The sequence below is a fragment of the Lagopus leucura genome, unplaced genomic scaffold (assembly GCF_019238085.1).
Source record: "Lagopus leucura isolate 7727_CA_CO unplaced genomic scaffold, USGS_WTPT01 Super-Scaffold_100001, whole genome shotgun sequence".
Lineage (NCBI taxonomy): Eukaryota > Metazoa > Chordata > Aves > Galliformes > Phasianidae > Lagopus > Lagopus leucura.
Window position 1 is genome coordinate 46,342,973 of NW_024962262.1, and position 20,275 is coordinate 46,363,247.

The window sequence follows — 20,275 nt, forward strand, 5'->3', positions numbered from 1 at the left end:
TCTCATCATGTTGAGATCAGTCCCCACTATCCAAGACAACTGTGCCCTGTACTTGTTTTCATAAACAAATTAAACTTTATCTCAAAAATAGTTAGGTTTCTTTGCCCCATTGCTCACGTGGAACACTTCTCCTGAACCTCATTGTTCTGATAATTAGAAAGCTGCCTCTTAATTACACCATGGTCACTTTGTACTACTTTGTTCTTCTGCCAACATTGTGTTTTTAGCTTAAACAGTGCTCCTCCTTCCCTGATGTTCACTCCCTGATATAAACAGTAATTACATTCCCTCTTCTCCTTCATTTTGCCAAGACCGAGACATTCTGGTCTTCTTTCACACAAGCTTACCAGTCCAATGTGATTACTCTAGAACACAGCTCTGTTCTCTGTTGGAAACACCTGTCTCAATACATCTTTTTAATGCCTGGAGTGCATTGGTGGCTTAAGCTCCAGCACATTATCAACCAATGCACCTGTGTCTTTTTCCCTTTTTATTCTTTTTCCAAATGAGAGGTGCCTATTTATTTATTAAAGTTAAGAATGTCCTAGAAAGAACAACACTTGCACATGCTGCTATTAAAGTTCATTCTATTTCCATCATATTGGTCCCCATTTACTCTTTTCTTTCTAGTTAATGCTTCATGTTGTTAATGCTTTAATGCCATCATGTTGCCACCTTCCAAGGCCCGTCATTAAGAAACATCAGCACCAAAAAACTCCTATGTTATGGTCAGTAACAACAATATTAAACAAAACCATCCCCTGGAATCACCTTTTGAGGAATTCTGTCAACAACAACTCATCAGCCTATTATTTCATGAGGGTGGTTGAGCACTGAAGCAGCTGCCAAGAGAGGCTGGGGAATCTCCATTCATGGAGATACTTAATAAAACTGGCCATCTTCATGAGTAAGTCAATCTTGTTTTGCAGATGGCCTTGTTCTGGGCATGAGGTTGCACTAGACATCCTCAGACCCAAACTGCCCTATATGTCTATTTCCCTTTATAGGAGAAATTGCTAGCTCCTTCCTCACTTCCTCATTCACTTTGCAATCACCTGAAAGCCAAGCTAAACCTATGTGTTACTAACAGTTAAGCTAATAATCTCCTGTACAGCTCCCCTGTCTTCCACCTCATCCCTAAAAAAATAAAATAAAATAAAAAAATTAAAAAAAGGGAAACTTTTACAATAATCTAGTTTTATGAGATTACTCTCAAATTTCTTTATCAAAGAATGATATCAGGTTTCTCTTTAGTAAACCCCAATGCATTTCATAACACATTCCTGATACATCCACATTTTAAAGTATTCTATCCTTCGAAGTCAGTGTTCACTTCCTTCTTCTCATTCCTCCTGTTCATTCAGGCCAGTTCTCCATGACCAATGTGATACCAAAGATCTGTTCTTCACGTTCTTTCACATCAGTGGTGCTTTTGAATGGACATTCAACTGGTATTCAATATTACTGCTTAACACCCAGATTAAAATATTGCAGTTCACTTTTCAGTGCCCTTAAGTGCTTTCCATTCCTCTTTCCACTCTTCTCTGCACCCAATACCCAGCTCCTTAGTAAACATACAACTTAAATATTCTAACAAGGAATTAGTACTGGGGCTTTACCCAGATTATCTTTAATCCCTACTCCAACCTCATTGGGTCCTAAATGCTTAATACTACTTAAATATTCACCTAAGTACTTAATATCTGACATAGTTTTGCTATCTGTCCGCTGACTGCATAGCTTTTTTTTCTTAAGTATGACCATGGAGCAATATAGAAGCATGTTACTTCAAGTACATTCCTTCCAGTAATTTAGGACATCTATTTTTCTACCCACAGCTTATTTACATCTTGCCTGAGAAAGAAAAGGTCCAGAAGAGGAAAGGCATTACCTGAATAAAAACGGTAAAAAATATCACCACGATAACAGCAGTGATGAACAATTTCTTCCTGGGGAACACAGAAGGAGGAAGCAGAAATACAAGTGAAAAGCAAATAGCTCCTCGAAGGCCTCCATAGGCAATAATAAATTGGTCCTTAAAAGTGAGAGGTATTGTCCGGAACACGTTAATGATCTGAGTCAGAACAAAAACACCTGAGGAAAAAAAAAAGTGAAAATGCAAGAAAGAGAAAAAAGGAAATCAAAATCACACTGAAATCTCCCACAGTGCCAGTACTTGTTCTGAAACACCTGCACTTGCATGTTATTGAAGGAATAAAATGTTACACAGCAGCTTGAAAACACCACCAAAGAAAGATTTTTAATTCTTCTTAATCATATTTAGTGACCTCAGGCCAGCTTGATTTAGGACCTGAAGCACCTAACTGATATCCACGAGACAGCCACTTCTAATGCTGTAGTAAGTCTTGTTTCAGCATGGGCCAGAATCCTAAATTACTTTTTTTAATGGGAGTTATGTTACATTGGAGCACTTTGGCTTGCCACCTCCAACAATCTGTGCTGTGATTGAAGTATCTTCACAATCCTACTCAGTTACTTAACTTTATTTCCTTAGACAGGAAAGATGGAGTACTGGGAATGGAGCAAGAAAATATCAGTGCATGGTGGTGTACCAAAGGCACAGGCTACAGAGATGCAGCAGGCTGGAGAAAACATAAGGGCAGGGTATAAGGGAGCAAGCCTAGGTGCCAGGAGTAGGAGCAGTCAGGGTATTTTTCAGCATAAAGTTTGAGCAGAATAGCATATTCTTTTAAGAAAAGTGTTTGTAAAGAAATGAGTAATTAGATACATTCACTCTCATTAACAAACTTGGTTGCCTCTGCCTTCAGATGGGCAGGACCAAGATCAAAATGATTTCTGGATTTCATTTTGGGGCAAGATGGAAGCTAACCCTGAGATCTAGGATATGTTACAAACAAGATTATGGGACTTTCTAAATACTGTTATTTTCTGTTGGAAGAAAAGTAGGAAGTATCACTTGTAAATAACATGACAAATGCTCTGAGACTTGCTTACCCAGTGCCCTCCATATTAAACAGAACAGGAGAGTGAAGCTAACGAAGGCCCAGTTCCACTCATGGTTCTTTCCAACTGTAGACACTCCCATGAAAATGAAGATCAGGGTCTCACTGACACTGCTCAACATCTTCATGAAATATTTTATTGTTGTATAGGATTTTTGGGAAACATTTTCCTCCACATATTTATTCATGGTCATGGCACAAGCTGTAATCCTGAAAGGGAAACACAATCCTCTGTTTCATTGCCTTTTCACTTTTCCATACTGCTCTTTAAGATACAAAGTATGACTTATTCCATCACCAACAAATCTCAAAGTTATAGATTTAGTGAAATCCTGTTTGGGGCACGTGATTTTTTTCTTTTTTTTTCTCCATGATAGGAAGTTTTCTGAGAACACATAAGAGTATGGAGAGTTTTGCCATCTTCCAAATCCACATGCGATGTTCAGAGGTCACTCAAACTATGCACTTAGAGATAGGCAGAGCTAAGGAGAGCCAGAACAGCTCTGGAGAACAGGAATTGCTACTCCTACTGCTGCTGAAGGACATCAGAAAGACATTATTCAGATACTAACAGACAGGATGGCAACTTAAGCCCTGGGGCAGGACTGCACACCCTTCCCATTAGTAGTTTGCCCACCATATCATCTCCCCCTTGATGACAATGACAGCAGCCAGCTCCTTTTTCCAGGGAACATAAGCAGCAAGGCCACAGAAAACTTCTCCATTCAAGGCTACTGCCTGCTTTCCATATGCATAGAGCTGAGCAAGGCCTCAGAGGAGAAAAACACAACCTGCTATTAAGCATTTAAAGCACCCAAAAAAGAATGAAATGGGGATATCATCTAAAAAGTGAAAGAACAGATAGGGCTTACTATGCCTATATGTCCATTCTCTAGGCCTGTGTTAGTAAGCATAATTTCTCTAATCAGGGAGTCCAGAGAGGGGCCACAAAGATGATTAGAGCGCTGGAACATCTCCCCTATGAAGACAGGCTGAAGGAGCTGGTTTTGGTCAGCCTGAAGAAAAGAAGGCTGCAGGGTGATCTCATTGCAGCCTTTCAGTACCTGAAAGGAGCCTACAAACAGGAGGGGAGTCAACTCTTTGAAAGGGTAGATAACAGCAGGACAAGGGGAAATGGTTTTAAGTTGAGGGAGGGAAGATTTAGGTTGGATGTCAGGGGGAAGTTCTTTACAGAGAGAGTGGTGAGGTGCTGGAACAGGCTGCCCAGAGAGGTTGTGGATGCCCCATCCCTGGAGGTGTTCAAGGCCAGGTTGGATGGGGCCCTGGGCAGCCTGGTCTAGTGTTAAATGTGGAGGCTGGTGGCCCTGACTATAGCAGGAGGGGACTGGAGATTCATGATCCTTGAGAACCCTTCCAACCCAGGCCATTCTGTGATTATATGATTCTGTGGTGAGGCACTGGCACAGGTTGCCCAGAGAGGTGGTGGATGCCCCTTCCCAGAAGATGTTCAAGATCAGGATGGACGGGGCTCTGAGCAACGTGATTGAGCTGTAGGTGCCCTTGTTCATTGCAGAAGAGTTGGATTAGGTGAACTTTAGAGGTCCATTCCAACTTCCAACAATTCCATGAAAAACTTTTTTGCAAAGTGGAAAGCGGAATCTCAGAATGAGCAGTAGCTCCAAAAGGATCTCAGAATAGATGCTACCATAGATCCCAAATATATATATGCCCATACACCTCTGGAAGAAAGTGGTAGAGGATCTTGGCTATACACGGATTTTGTCCTGGCATGTAGTGATGATCCAGCCAGGAACATATACTCAAGCCTTGGAAATATTCCTGGGTTCTTCAGTTCAGCAGCTTCAAAAGTACATGTGAAGAAGGGTATCAGATCTCCTTATCATTTTAAGCCTCCAGAACTCCTTCATTGGCAAATCAGCTCTTGTCAAGACAGAGACTGCACTGATCGGACTATAGATATGTCAGGTTATGTCACGGCCAATGATAGCCCTCCTGTGAAGTTTAACTGCACAGGTGTAACAAGTCCTGGCTACCTTCAATCAACTGCACACACAGTATGGATGGCACTGGGGCAAGTGCAGGGGCAGTAAAGGCAATTTAGCAAGAAAGCAATAGGCAGGCTGCAAAACAGCCCCTTTCAGACACATGGTCATTTCAGGGTCTCACAGCTGCAGCACACTGTCCGAAGCGTTACGGCTGTTGGGTCTGCATCAAAGAAAAAACACAACAGTCAGTACTATTTATTACCCCCTTAAAATAAATAGTTTTCATGATTATGTCCATTTAGGAAAGCCCTGCAGCTTGGGGAGTGAGGAAGGAAGCTCCGAACAGTTTGTTTTTGGATTCTGAGGTAATGGAGACACTGAAATAGATGTCTGGTAAGAATCTGTCACCAGATTAATCTGGATCTTTACAAGCTGTAACCTAAAACACCTACCATGTTTAACTACAAGAATTTAAAGGGACTATGCTCTTATATATAGAATATCCTTTTCAGTCACATTTTGCATTTATCCAATTAGTGTTGACAGCTGAGATGATTCACCAGTATAACAAATAGCGTTGTACATTCTTTGTACTGTTAAGTACTATTAAATACTAATAAGTACTATTCCACAGCTAATCACTGTTCACTTCCAGCTTTGATTTATGTGACCTGAGGCAGTTGCCTTTATCAAGAAATGGAGGGAAAAACAGTAGTTGCAATTAACTTGCAGCCTTTTAGCCTTTTATGCCACTGAAGAGCACTCCTGTACAAACTAGAGTTTCTGTCAGGAGTGCAATAAACTAGGCCCCTGTGTTCAATCCTCAAGTTTCCCTGACCTACTAACTTTACAGTAGTCTCAATGTTTTTCCTTCCAGCCTGCTAAATCACTGTTGCAAAAATATTAATAATAATATTAATAATAATAATAATAATAAAAAAAATTAATAGTCTTGCCACTTCATTGCCTTCATAACAAATGAGTAAGCAGCAAATACAGCATTATAATTAGAAATGGGAACCAGGCAGGTAATGTTCAGATTTACATCTGTAGTTTTCGCACCCCGATCCTGATTCCAGCCCAGCTCTAGTTACAGGAGGACCTCCTTCCTCTGCTGCAGAGCACTTTTTCACAGCAGCTGGTGAGGACTGAGTCAGCTGTGGAGATATTTTGGCCGAGTGACCCTGTGCATGGACAACACATGGGTGCTTCAGGAATCATCTGTCCCCAGAGCGAGTATGCTGACTTATCAGAGAAACAAGAAAGCACCTCTCATTTCCCTCTGCTCCTTTTTGCCAATGATTTCCTGCTTGCACAGGAAAAAGGCACTCAGTGGATGTGTCTTTTATATGCTATAAAACATTACGTGTTCATGTTTTCTGCCTGAAGCGTGGCACAGAGTGTATGTGCGAGGCCTTGCAGTGAATCTTTAAGAATCTGGATATGAAGGAAGAGGGTATCAGTAGTTCAGCACATGGGGTACGGGTGAAAGGAGGGAAACTGGGCATTTCTTCCCTACAGGCTGAACTACAAATGACCACAGAATCCTGGAACAAGCCAGGTTGCAAGGGGCATCTCAAGGTCATTTGGCTCAGGCTGACTCTGAGACCAGAACTGAGTGACTGGGACCAGTGCACTCACTGCAGAGCATGGCATCAGGGATCAGCACTACGCTGCACTACAACACAGGGCAGAATACTCTCCAGAGTTCAAAGCCTAAGTAAATGCAAACAGCACAGGGTACAGAATCATAGAATCATTAAGGCTAGAGAAAACCACTAACATCGTTTAGTCCAGCTATCAGCCAATTCCCACCACGCCCACTAACCATATCCCTCAGTGCCACATCCAAACGGTTGGCTCTTCAATATCTCCAGGGACAGTGACTCCATCACCTCTCTGGGCATCCTGTTCTAGAGCCTCACCATTCTTCCAGACAAATAATTTTTCCTAATATCCAGCCTGAAACTCCACTGGCTCAACTTCAGGCCATCACCTCTTGTCCTTTCACTGTTACCGGGGAGAAGAGGTCAGCCTCACCACAATCTCCTTTCAGGTAGCTGTAGGGAGCGATAAGGTCTCCCCTGAGCCTATTCTCCAGACTGAACAATACCAGTTCCCTCCAAGGTGATGTGGGGGTTATGGGAGCTGCAGGTGCTCAGCATCACTGCAGAAATGGGGCTATGCAGTATGTCCTATGGTATCAGAGTGTCTACACCTCTGCAGAGGTTCCCTCCTCCTTCCCACCAGTGCCACCAAGGTATTCAGCTCCCTCAGCTGTTTTGAAGTCTACTTAGAGTCAAAACATACATAGGATTTTTAAAGATAACTAATTTTCTGTCATACTGCTGGATGAAAAAAACAAAACAAAACAAAACAAAAAAACCTGGAGGCTTCGTACACTGTTTTGCACCCATTCAAGGGTTGCCATTGCAAACAGAAATGAATAGCTCACTGGTGCCACATGAAGCAATACTGTGTTGGTTCCCACTCTGCCCTTCCTATTTTATCCCGGATGCAGAATGTCCAGTTTAGTATTTTCCTGCATGCTGATACAACTTTTTCCATGTGCAGTTTAGCCACACATATTTGGCTTTGAAGCCCTTTGAGTATTTGATCATAGGATGTCAAGAACATTTGACTTAAGAAGTGGAGGAAACTAGAAACCACACAAATGCTATGAATAGAAGGTGGGGAAAGAGATGGCTCATTTATGAACTCGGTCAAAGTGGATACATACGTTGCTTTATTTAGGCTCATATCAGAGAAAGAAACCCATGCAATCCTTAGCTCTTTACTTACATTAAAGTACTGACCCTTGTGGTTTCCTGGCATATTTATTTTTTTATCAGCCGTCAGTTTCCATGTAAATGGTTTCTCAGACCCAGAAAACTTTATACTGTCAGGGCTATGATATCAAACCTATCTTCACATTCTTACAGGATAATTATCAAATCAGGAATTATCGAGTTTTAGTGACACTCAGTAGTAACATATAGGCTCTCAAATATCTATGTTTCTTATCCTGAATGACTCACCTTTGCTGCTAGAACAACACAAAGTCATTAAAGAAGGTCAGCCTTTTAAAAATATTACTTGGAACCTGAGAAAACCGTTTAGGCATATCAAGTGTCATAAAGGCTCTTTCTAAAGATGAAGCTGTTAGAGTATAAACAGCATCAAGAAAAAGGCTATGCTGTCTCTTTTTTGAAGTCCAGGACAGAAAGCCCACAGAGGGAAAATATTTTTATCTGTTAGCAGCAGGAAGAATAATATTATTTTGTACATAACAATGTATTCAGAGAGCATTGTAACACACAGGTACATGTATCAAGTTATTAAACTGAACGTTTATATCATCATAGGACTAGATTCTGCAAATCTTACTGTATTTGTAATGCAGCAGGAGTTTGCCTGGATGACACATGCATTGTCTCCACTGAATGGCATTTGCTGGCTGCTCACATGACTACACAAAGATGCAGTTTCACAATATCTTGGCATCGGCAGCAAAGCCAGCTCATGAGGTTTGCAGCTACCACTGCCACTCCCTGCCTGCCATGGCTGCCCCCACATCGTTGTGTGCCACCCCTGGGCCATGCCTGTGTGACCAGTGGCAGGGTCTCGTGAGGACACAGGTCACCCAACTGATCTGGAGTAAAAATAACCCCACCAAAAATACTAGGGATTATTTTTAATTTGAAACGTTTCAAAGATATGGTTTATGGTGCGATGCCACAGGCAGTTTTAGTGACACAGCTGGTGTGGTGGCAAGCTGAGACAATGGGGTGGGAGCAGAATGGGAGAAGCCACAAATCCTCAAGCCAGCTCCACTGCCATGCACAGTGGAATGAGGCTATATGGCAGGGTTTTGCAAAATCTTGTCCTCTCTGCAGTTCCCATTCTTATTTGGATGCTATTACTACTGAAGTTTGGGGTACTTACGCCATGATGCCCGAGAGATGAAACATTTCAGCTGTTATGTATGACAAGTAACTGTACAGGAAGACAAAAAGTGGCTCAATCACTCGGATTTTATGGGTGAAACGGGTGGTAAAGGCTGCTACAAATCCCAAAAGGATTCCAATCAATACTCCACCGATCCCCACTATAAAGAAGTTAGCAATCCCAGCGAATATGTCAATAACCTGAATTGTGCGCATCTGGCAGAAAGACTTGAACAAATTGTACAGGACCTATGAGAAAAAGAAAGCACATTATGTTTCTGAATTCTTCTTAATTTCCCTTTGTGCCATTGTATTTCTCTGCTTCATGGTTGGACTTTGTCTTTCTCTGTCTACCTTGAATCCATTTTTGAGAAACACTGGACTGCAGCCACCCCAGAGATTACATGAAACATGGCATCCATGCAGTGGCCTTTCTCTGATATACTAACCATTTGGAATCCAATAGTTTAAGGACTTTCCAAACTTCATATTTTGTCTCGAGATTCGGATTTAATTCCCATAGAAGACCTGTGTATTTGCCCAGTTTCATTTTCAAAATTCTTACAACTGCCCTCCTAAATAAATAAGGTGAATGGGATTATAATATTTTCTCGATCAGATCTCCTTTTCTCTCTATACCTAAAACAATAATATAAAGTCCAAGTTCCTCTAATCAGTAGTTACTACTAAAAAGATGGAATCAATCTTTAAAAAATCACTCTTTAAAAAAATCTTAAATGGTTTTCACAGTTGCAGATATATTTGGAAGATTCAAGCATTGCCCAATGTTACATGTGTGCTTCCAGCCTTGTGATATCACGATGGCTACATGATCTCTGTGTACAGGCCAAAGTTTGGTCCTATTCCGAGCACAGAGCACACCTAAGCCAGAAGTAGAAACTGGGGTCACAGGTTTAGCCACCATGTTCACAACAAATACCAGCTTGGGCAGCTTACAGGAGTTAAATATCTGCTTTCTTTATGGACTTCTTAGCGAATCAAATAGACTTCTCTATCAGAAATGCTATTTGAAAGAACAATCTTTTATCAGTACTTGCATTGTGCCAACATTGTAGGTATTTGAACACAGGGAAGGAATTGTCGCCTTTGCAGTTTTGCTCTCTCACATGACAGAAAATTAGCTTCACAGCTCTTCTTAGCCAAAATTTGAGAAGACTTACATAGGTAAAAGTCCTCAGTAAAGAGTAATTGAGGACATGGACTAATAAGGGTCCTTTGAGCTAAATGAAAGGAAAGAAAAAAGGAAAGAACAACTGAAAAAGAAAAAAAACATATTCCAGCACAAGCGTGAAAAAAACAAGGGTAAATCAAACATAGCAGGTTCACCAGTAATTTCTGATTTCCACTTCAGAGCAACAAGCAGGGGAAGAGCAGGAGCATGAGCTGCTTGCTTCATAAGCGTGATGCTCTTAGGATGAGTCCACCTGGGAGAAGTGTATTTTTCACCTGGGCAAACCCATTCACCTTCCTGCTGCAAGGCTTTTTTTTTTTGCCCTGTTCCTCGATATTTATTTCCCATTCACACACAAAAGGAAATGGACAGGAAAGTAATGTCATATGCTCCACTGGTTTTCAATGTTTTGATTTCTAGACCTTATGAATTTGCATACCAGAAGAAGCATACCAGAATTAAGCCTCCTGACAAGGTGTGCCTTCATTTTTCATTTTACAAAGACCCTTCATTCCACAGACTTACAGGGCTCCCTGAATCACAGGCTGAAAAAAAAACAACTGCTGTTTTGTGTCAAGAAAGGAGAGAAGTCTCCCTGAGTCACCTCTTGGCACTTGCAATTGCCCCTGTATTGCACTATTCTTCAAGACACCTGCAGAATCTCATCTACCACGGTATGGATTTTGGAACATGATCATTTTCTGTGAGTCAAAAAGCCTTGTTTTACATTTTCAAAAGTAACTATATAAGTGTGTATATAAATTTATATATATGTTTGGCAAGTATCTGAAGAAAGATCACTGACAGCTGCTTGTAAAGCATATAATTTTGACCTACTCAAGCAACAGACTTTCCATAGCATCACCTCATCTCAACCGCAAAGAACTCAACCTGCAAACAGAATGGAGCCTGTTTCCAGCATAGACATAAATCTAGAGTCTACTGTCACAACTTATTTGAAAGAAGAAATGCAATGTACATGAAAACCATGCCATGCTGGAAGCAGTAGCTAGGACTACAGAATGTCAAGAAAATTATTTTAATCTCCTTCTTATTGTTCTTTATTTGCACTACTGTACATGAGATCACAATCAGGTTCCATTCCCTTTTACTGCACAGGTAGTTCAACTCTCATTAAGCTTTCAGGTGAGTTAAACAACAGTAACACCAGCCACATTTTGCAATGTACTTGGCATGCAAACTGTTTTTATTCAAGTTCAAGATTTACTCAACATCCTTTAGCTGAACTTGCTGAAGGTTACACCAAGGAGGCATCAGTCACTAATGGTTCTAATCATGTCTCAGAGTATATATGCTCCTCCTAGACACTAATTACTTATTTTCATCAGTTTTCAGTTGTTTTTAATTCTGAAATTACTCAAAAGTATAAATAATATAAATAATATAAAAATAATGTTTTTGGTAGAGGTAGAATGCTGCTGTAATGTTTTTTAATGCAAGAATAATATTATTGTAATGAAACTGGCTCCTTCTGTGTAATTTTAAGCCCAAAATTGGAATTTGAACCTCTAAAACTCAGCTTCAACTGTGATTTTGCCATTTAGCATCCTCATAGTAGCTGTCACTGAACCAGGTGGGTGGTAAGGCACCAAATGAGAAGCAATACAACTGACTGCCAAATATTGTCCTCAACTAAATTCAAGCTTCAAAATTTCACCAGTGGGATCATCCAAATTGTGAAACCAGTTAGGCATGAAAGCCACATGAGAAGCACAGCAGAGCCGAAATTTCTGAGAATGTACACCCCGCTTTATAGCTAAAACGAAGGTGAGATAGCAAGTTTCTTGAAAAGGGAAAGCACAGATGATGCTGCTTTCCTAAGAAAAGCAGCAGCCCAGCAGTGCAAGCAGATTAGCAGGATGAAGAGCTTTAAGTATTTAGGAAGCATGTTTACTGGAGTCAGGCCAGCCTGACTTCAGCACCCCTCCTGCCCCATCCCTCGTCCCACCACAGGCCTCTGCAGCAAGGACTGCTCCAGCAGCCCCGCCATGGTGTAGGAGCAAGGTCTACCCAGGGCACTCCAGAGCAGCCTCATGAGATGGCCTGAGTTGCAATTTGAGTTTAAGCACGATTGCAGGTGTGCAAAACCATAACAAGGAGCCATTAACAGACCAGTACTTAGCATGTGGAAACCACTTGGTCTCCTGCCCGGAATCACCGGTAAGCAATAGCTGGGAATTTAGACTGAACAGACTCTAAATCCCTTTCAGTTCCCATGAATAAAAGTACAGCCAGTGTACCTGCTGGGTTGGCCCTACAGGTTCCTGAGAGTACCTCTCCCCATTGTGGGGCACTTGGGCAGGCACTTCGTGAGAAAGAACTCTGAAGAAGGCAACAATGATGCCTACAGGAAAGCCACAAATCAGTGCCATGCCAGCGCCTAAGAAAAAGGTGCCATGAAGTATCCCACCACTGGGCATTGGCATGTACACACATTTCCACCATCAAGATGAAGTGCTTTGCTAGCAAAACTTGCTAGATTAACTGCTGTTCCTGTAGAAAGGCAATTGATTTTGTTATCAGAAAAAGCAATTTTGGAAGGAAAAATAAAAAAAATAAAATGTTTTTACTAACATTAAAGTAGCCCTTTTTTTCCTTTTGAAAAATAATACAAAAAGGATTCCTTTTTATGTGTGCTCATTAAGAGTGAGTATAGACAGACACAGCCATGGCTGAACTGTTTGAAACTCAGAATTTACACCCACTGTTTTCCCCGACTGTCTTAGGTGCCAGTTCAGTAGTAACAGGCAGATGCAGGTATAAGCTGATGAGTACAGCTAGGCTTCAAGTCAAGGCCACACAAGGGGATGCGACATAGAGTCTGGTAAAGCATAGACTGTATAGAACAGTACGCCTCAGGGCATATAAGAAATTATCAGTACCAAGGCTCGGATTAAAAGCTTGAGACACACAGGTGTTAAGCAGGTGAGGGAATGCCCCAGAAAGGGGGAAAACTGCAGCAGAATTCTGTAAGGAGTGGGACAGTTGATAAGAAGCCAGAGAAAGTGAAGGCGAGGACCCAATTCATCAACCTTCCTGATCATTCTGTCATATGAAAAAAATGGATTTCCAAGGCTCACAAACATAAAGCATGCCATGACATAGTTAACATAGGCAGGATTTCAAGTAAGGTATAGATAAATGGGAGTAATGTTCCAGACAAAGTGTCATCAGGTACAAACAAGGGGCACTGGGAGTGTTAATGGAATTTACAGATTTCTGTCCTCGGGTCAGCACCACAAACCTAATGCAGCTGGTTAATGATTAGAAACTGCTACCTCCAGGTGGCTTTCCTGGCTCATCTGTAACTTGGGAGAATGTACAGGTGGGCTCTGGGCAGTCGGAACCAGACAGACACATGTGAACACCTGGCATTGCCTGGATCCCATGCTCATGGTAGCTCAATAACTCACCCGTTCTCCCTAAGAATACACAGAACACCTCACACTGGCCCTTTTGCCTGTCCCATCCAATTAGTTCTGCAGGCGAGGCAAGCCTCCAGTTTAAGATTACAGAAGTGATAGAATTCAAACGTACAGAAACTAAAGAGGTCAGGTAGTAAAATGACTTGAACAAATATGGTACCATTACTCATTGCTCTGCTGTAGCTAGACTATTGTAGTTCTTAAATCTAAAGTTCAGAGAATTACGTAGATGCATTAGCACTTACTGATTTTCCTCTTTTGGCAAATTGCAATAACCACATACGTTCAAACAGGCCACATAGTGGCATACAAGCAATCATTTATCATTTTAATCAACTAATCATTTATCAGGTAACTTACCACAGTTATAGCATCATTCAGCAACGATTCTCCAAACACCAGGATGTAGAGCTGCTCATTGACATGGATATTTTCAAACACAGCCAGTACTGCCACAGGATCCACAGCTGAAATAAGGCTGCCAAAGAGCAAATTCTGCAGCAAGGTGATATCAGTCAAACCAAATGCACTGATTTGGCAAATTCCAAAAAGTGAAATTCCAATGCCAATGGCATTCCAAAGAGTGCCCACCACGGCATACCAGAATATAGTACCAAAGTTCTCAAAGAAAAGACGAGTTGGCATGAAATATCCAGCATCGAGTACAATTGGTGGTAGGAGATATAAGAAAAACACATCACTGTTCATTACAGGTGGGGACTTCTCCTCTGCTCCAAAAATAATCCCTCCAAGAAGCAATCCAACCAGAATAAGGAGACAGCTTTCAGGTACTATTGAGGGCAACTTGTGATAGAGATGGAAGCCTTCAAAGGAAATTCAAACACAAGAAAATGAAAAAGTTATTTGCAAAGAATCCAAACAACTACTCTACATTCTGTTATCTTAGTCTCTGTAGTAAACAAACATCAACTGCAGAGCAGTTTCATTTTCACTGACAAGACTGAAATGGACCACCATCACAGGCCAATGTAAACCTGTCATCCAGCATAGTTAATTCAATTAATTTGATGGAGAAGCAGTTTAATAGCTAGAGTTTCCTGCCAATAGCTAGGTTGGTAGAGCAACTGATGCTTTGTTTGTGAAACTACATTGTCGTTTCTTGTTGCTTTTTTCAAGCTCTTTAGTTGCTGTTTTGTTACTGCTGTGGCTGTTTGTAACTTAGAATCCAACAGGAACACGTTCCAAAGGCTTCTTCTAAAGGGCAAGTGACAGCTAGGTAGAGAAAAAAAAGTCAGGATAACTACCCCTTCCTCCGTGCACAGCTTCACAAAGGAACTTAAGAAACAAACACATTCTTTTTATTTTTAGGTTTCTTCAGTCTGAAAACCAAGGGCACTAGCATATGACCTGCATCCACTCAGCTAAGGTACTTTCTCAGTGACCATGAGGAAGCATCATCAGCCACACTACTCTTTAACAGAGCCTCCAAATTGGTTTCACAACAACAAAAAGACGTATGTTTTCTATAAAGGGACAATAAATTGCATCTTGTATTATTATATTAATCCTTCTCTATTATATGAATTATGGTAGTTCCAAGAGTCTGTCGCAAAAATCTGTGCACAGTGATAAAAAAAAATTAAAAAAAAATTAAAAAATGCTCTGGATGAAGACCTAATGGTTGAGTGTTCCACTGCCTACTAAAGTTCTCAAAGCCATGTAGTTTTGATTTAAAGATTCCAATTACTTTCAGAAGTTGATTATTGTAGGGGTGACTTCCAGTAATGAATGACAGATGTTTGAAAGGAACTTACTTTGGCCAATCTAATGGAATGGTCAACCCTATGCACAAAGGTCACATTCCAGGTCGTGGCGATACCAATCTTTTCCAGGCTCCTCCTTATCTATATTTGGCCCATATAATTATATAGAAAACTATCCACACCCACAAGATCCTACAATTCCCGCCTAAGTAAAAAGCATTTAAATTATTTTAAATGAGAGCTGCGCGGAAACACTGGGTGTGGTAATAACGGGCGTCTATTTCAGTAAAACTATTTCAGTAAAATTCACACCTGGAGTCGAAACAGTTAAACTTCTGCAAACTTGGAACAGTTCGCATCCAGGTTCCCAGTCTGAGGCTTCTGTATCTTGTAGCACTTATTCTGTTAATTCTCCTTTCATCACTGATTTTTTTCCAGGCAAAAGAAAGCCTGACTTTACAATTATGGAAAACAAATGGTTAAACAAGACTAAGGGGGAAGTTGCTCTAATCTACAGAATTTTACTTATGTTTTCAATAACTATTAAAGCTGTTTTTAAAAATAAGCAGCTCAAGCCTCCTTTCTTTCTCCCTTCTGGATGAACAGAGTGCTTTTTAATATATGGAAACAGCCTTATGACGCATTAGGATTGCTAAATTCACTATCATTCTTTGGAACAGGAATCACTAGGATCCAGTCTGCTGTATGAGCAGAGCAGGTAATGACCCTGGGAAGATAAGAATTGCCTCTTGCACACTCGTCTCTTCACCTTTCAGACACTTCCACTTGAACATATTATGGTCTGTCTTCATTTCTGCAGTGGCGGGATGCCAAAATTTCTGACAGAGTGATTAAGAAGATTCTCCTGAGCAAACAGTTTTTGCTGGAAGATTTAAAAGCCCTTGGAAAGTATCTTAAAACATTTTTTTTCAATAAAAAATGAAAGCAAGGGTATTTATACAAATGCAGCTTTAATGAGGGAAAAAAAAAAAAAAAAAAAAAAAAAGCTTCCAAGCAGGTCTAATGCAGAAGCAATGAAATGTCTATTATGAACATAAAATAAAAATCTTTTTCTTGTTTTTTTCCTTTACAAGTCACTCTTTAGATAGTTCATACCTTCCCAGAGCAATTGGTACTCTACCTCATTCTTGAAGGGCTACCACTATGCAGCACATGAATGACCTTTGGCTGAAACCAAGATCATAGCTACTTTCTCCTCTTCTGACCTTGTTCTTGGACTCCTGACTATGCAGTAGAAGCATGGAAGATGTTTACCCTCAGGCCACTGGGCATTGCCTAATGTGCAAGTTCAATATTCTTCAAGCTGAAAGGACCTTGGAGTCCTGGTTTTCTATTCTTGGGTGAAGTCCAGTGTTTTCTGTTGCTGACAATGCCACCGAGACATGTACTTTCGATTACGTGTGAGTGGTCCAACTCTCAGGGTTCAGGTGCTGAACAGTTTTATTCAGAAGAACTTTTTATTAGGGAGAGAAGTGCTGGAAGGGCATTGTAGAATGCTTTGGGCTGGAAGGGACCTCACAGCTTACCAAGCCCCAAACCCTGCCATAGGCAGGGCTGCCCCCCACCAGCTCAGGCCTGCCCAGGGCCCCATTCAACCTGGCCTTGAGCACCTCCAGGGATGGGGCATCAGGTCAGGTCTGAGAGGCAGCACTTCTAATTGTGCTTGTGATTAAGCATATAAGTAACAACAATCTGGGTGAGTTAGACAACGTTTTCTAAGTTTAGGGGCACAGGAGTTCAGCAATACGGGGCAGTAAGCAGACCAGTCTCACTGCTTAGAGATTACAGCATGTTTGGGGTGCATTGGATTCCACCTAATGCACCTGTGAGCTCATCAGCATGTTACTGACACACCTCATGTAAGGTATCACCACACAAGATAAGTAACTAGAGGTAGACAGAAATTAGCAATTCTGCTCAAGGCAATTTCTTAGATTTCAAAAGGTGCTCTTGCTCTCTGTTGGAATATAAATACTAAGCTCCTAATTTCTATGTACTTCACCAAAATGCTTAGGATCTCCCTGACAACTTTTCCTTTCTTATGCTGTCCTTTGTGCTCTTGATAATCCTAGTCTACAATCAGGAGATCTGAGAAGCCTTTTAGTTAGATATCCCTCGTAACAAAGAGCATATCTTCGAATGCTTCCACTTGAACCAAACTGCACTTCTGCAAAAACATGCATTTTCTTTCAAAAAGGCAGTAAGCAAGTGTTAGGATACAGTTCTTCGGGATCCTAAGGATGTGGTGAGTGCTGTTATTAAACATGACCTTATCTTCCATGCTTCCTACAGCTGAGCAGAACTCAGGGCTCTGTTCATAAAGGTTTGCTGCTCAGCAGTGTTATAAGTAAGCACCTTGTGCCCAGCCCCAGAAAGGAATGTGTGATGCCAGATTAAGCACCCAACTTTCCTGGGCAGTGCGCGCCTCGAGGTGGCACGACACAGGCAGAATGCCTGCGCTGCCTGGAAGAAACGTGGAGAGAGGGATGTCCCCGAGACCTGCCTTGCAGAAGGAGCTCAACACTCCTCTCCATCCCTTTGAACTGAGGCAAACCACCCTGTCTTACAGACTTAGGCTTGGGAGCAATGAGATCCCGCGCTGGGCAGGTGTGCGCGATGCAGTCACTGGATAAGGAGCACAGCCGGAGCCTGGGAGCCAGAACTGGATGTTCCTAATTCCAGCCCCACAGCCGGGGCCCTTAAGGTAGGCGTGGTGGAGCTGGTGTGGCCACACCTGGGACCTGGCCCTGGTTGCTTGCAGCATGCTGCTAACAGCAAAGACAGTGCCCTACATCTGCCACATCAGCCTTCGTTTGGTGTAGCTGAAGGGATTTGACAATTATAGGCATTTCTCCTCATTTACACTCCTAGCTTATTCATTGCTCTGCAGTCAGCTTGGGAAGTAAAAGTAGGCAACTCCGATTTTCTTACTTTTTAGATGCCAGCGCACTAGCAAAATGCCATGACAGTTACAATGTATACAGTCCTGCAGAATCTATTACTGCGTATGTATGTGCTGACATGTTTCAGATGGATTTCCTTTCATTGTTAATGAAGCAAACAAAGTGTTAGTTGATTCAATAGTTCTTGCTGTATCTAGGCTCAGAAGCTGGAGCAAATCTGCAGCACTCGACTGGCTGAGTTCTTTCCCAAATCCCTCAAGTTCTGGCCATGACGGTTCATGATTTATCTGAGTGCATCACTCTGGAAGTATATCCTGATTCTGCAAACACCTACATTCATTCTCAAGGCTAATTATGCACCTTTAATGCATTCAGATGTGCAGCCTGAATGGCTGGCTTCAAGATAAAGGTATTTCTGCACAAAGCAATGAAGCTACAGTGAGGTACTGGGGTGGAGGATCAGGCCCCCAGCTCAATGCTGACTGTGGCTGGAGAGCAATGTTCATTTTTGCAGAAACTCAACTACCTGACATGTAATGTGTAAATAATGTGACCCCATTTAAATGTCAAAAGAAGTCAGTCAAAGTTTTATCAAGCTGTTCTATCAAAGTATGACCACAGCTTTGACTGAAATCACAGAATAGGATAACTGGAGTTGGAAGAGACCAACAAGGAGCATCGAGTCCAACTCCTGGCTGCCCACAGGACCAGCCAAATCTGTGACGCAAAATGAGATTTCCCATTTAAACCAAGGAAGTGCAGACCTTTTTATTGGGTTTCCACAGCTCTATCCCTGCCATTATCTTTTAGTTGAGACAGAGTCCATCATATGCAGTTTTACTGACTCTAAAATAGGTCTCTAGTATGCATTTTCCTGACATCTTTAGATGATTCTGCTGTACCTGTTAATTCGGTCTGGGGTACAGAAAGCTCATTAGACACACGGTCTGTAAACCACACAAAACAGTGAAACTATGCAATACAAATAATTTCCACATGAGGGAATAAGCAGCCTTTCTCACTCATTCAGTGCCGCACTTTCTATCTTTCTCGGGACACGAGTGAATGGTGGGGAAAGTACAACGAGGAGTCTTCCTCATAAATATTTGCTCTCCATCGATCTGTTGTTCTGTTAGGAAACTGTCATTATAGCCGGTGTTATTTTAAGAGGAAGAAAACAGAGCTCCGACGGCAGCAGAGCGATCAAGGAACACCCTGCCGTGCCCGGCTGAACTCTCAGCTTTCCAATCCTACCAGCCCGTGCTTTAGCGGGCTGCAGGTAACCGCTGCTCACCTACACCTTCCCACCTCAAACCCTCCGAACGAGCCCGTCCCGGGGCGTGACGCTGAGAAGTGGCATCGCCGACCCCGGGAGCCCCGCCCCGCGCCCCCCGCCCGGTGCTTCGCTCCCCGCGCCGGGCTCCCGCGGCGGTCCCGGGCTGCGGAGCACGGGAGTCCCCTTGGGCCGCGCTCACCGATCTTGGCGAGGGAGGCGAGCAGGATCCAGAGGGTGATCTCGAAGGGGATCTGCACGTGGGGGTAGTCCAAGGTGAAGACGTGCAGCCGAGTCTCCTCGAAGGCGGTGCCGCTGGGGCTCGGCGGGGTGCCGGTACCCATCGCCGCCGCGCCGGGCGCTTGACTCCCCGCGGTGCCCCGCGCCTCCGCCACCGTGGCCGCGAGCACCGCCAGCACCGCCAGCAGCTTCCGCGGCGCGCCGCGGCGCGGGGGGCCGCCACCGCCGCCGCCCATGGTGCCCCCACCGCCGCCCCGCTGCCGGTCCCGCCGCCGCCCTACGGCCCCGCGCCGGCCGCCGCCACCATCCCGCCGCCAGCGCCGCGGACACCTGCCGCCGCCGCGGCCCCGCCGGCTCCGCCTCCCGCCGGTGACTGGGCGAGCCCCCGCCCGGCTCTCCGCGAGCCCCGGGGCCGCCCCCGCTGCCCCCGGCCGCCGCCCAGCCGCTGTCAGACGGCGCGATGGTGCTGGGGCCGGGCGCCGGAGTGCCGAAGTCTGAGTTAGTCGAAAGGAGTGTTGTATGTGCGTGTGTGCGTACGTACGGCAGGAGGGAGTGAGGCGCTACAGACGTCGATGGAT

General features: G+C 43.0%; 1 protein-coding gene across 1 annotated transcript in view; it reads right to left on the reverse strand.

Moving 5' to 3' along the window:
• Positions 1-19,933, reverse strand: part of SLC9A2 (solute carrier family 9 member A2) — a 31,784-nt gene extending 11,851 nt beyond the window's left edge. Inside the window, exons 1-5 of the mRNA XM_042866783.1 lie at positions 19,660-19,933; positions 13,897-14,360; positions 8,897-9,147; positions 2,977-3,194; positions 1,892-2,094 (exon numbers count right to left, since the gene is read on the reverse strand). Coding sequence (XP_042722717.1) covers positions 1,892-2,094; positions 2,977-3,194; positions 8,897-9,147; positions 13,897-14,360; positions 19,660-19,933 — 1,410 coding nt within the window. The remainder of the gene's footprint in view (positions 1-1,891; positions 2,095-2,976; positions 3,195-8,896; positions 9,148-13,896; positions 14,361-19,659) is intronic.
• Positions 19,934-20,275: the final 342 nt, after the last annotated feature.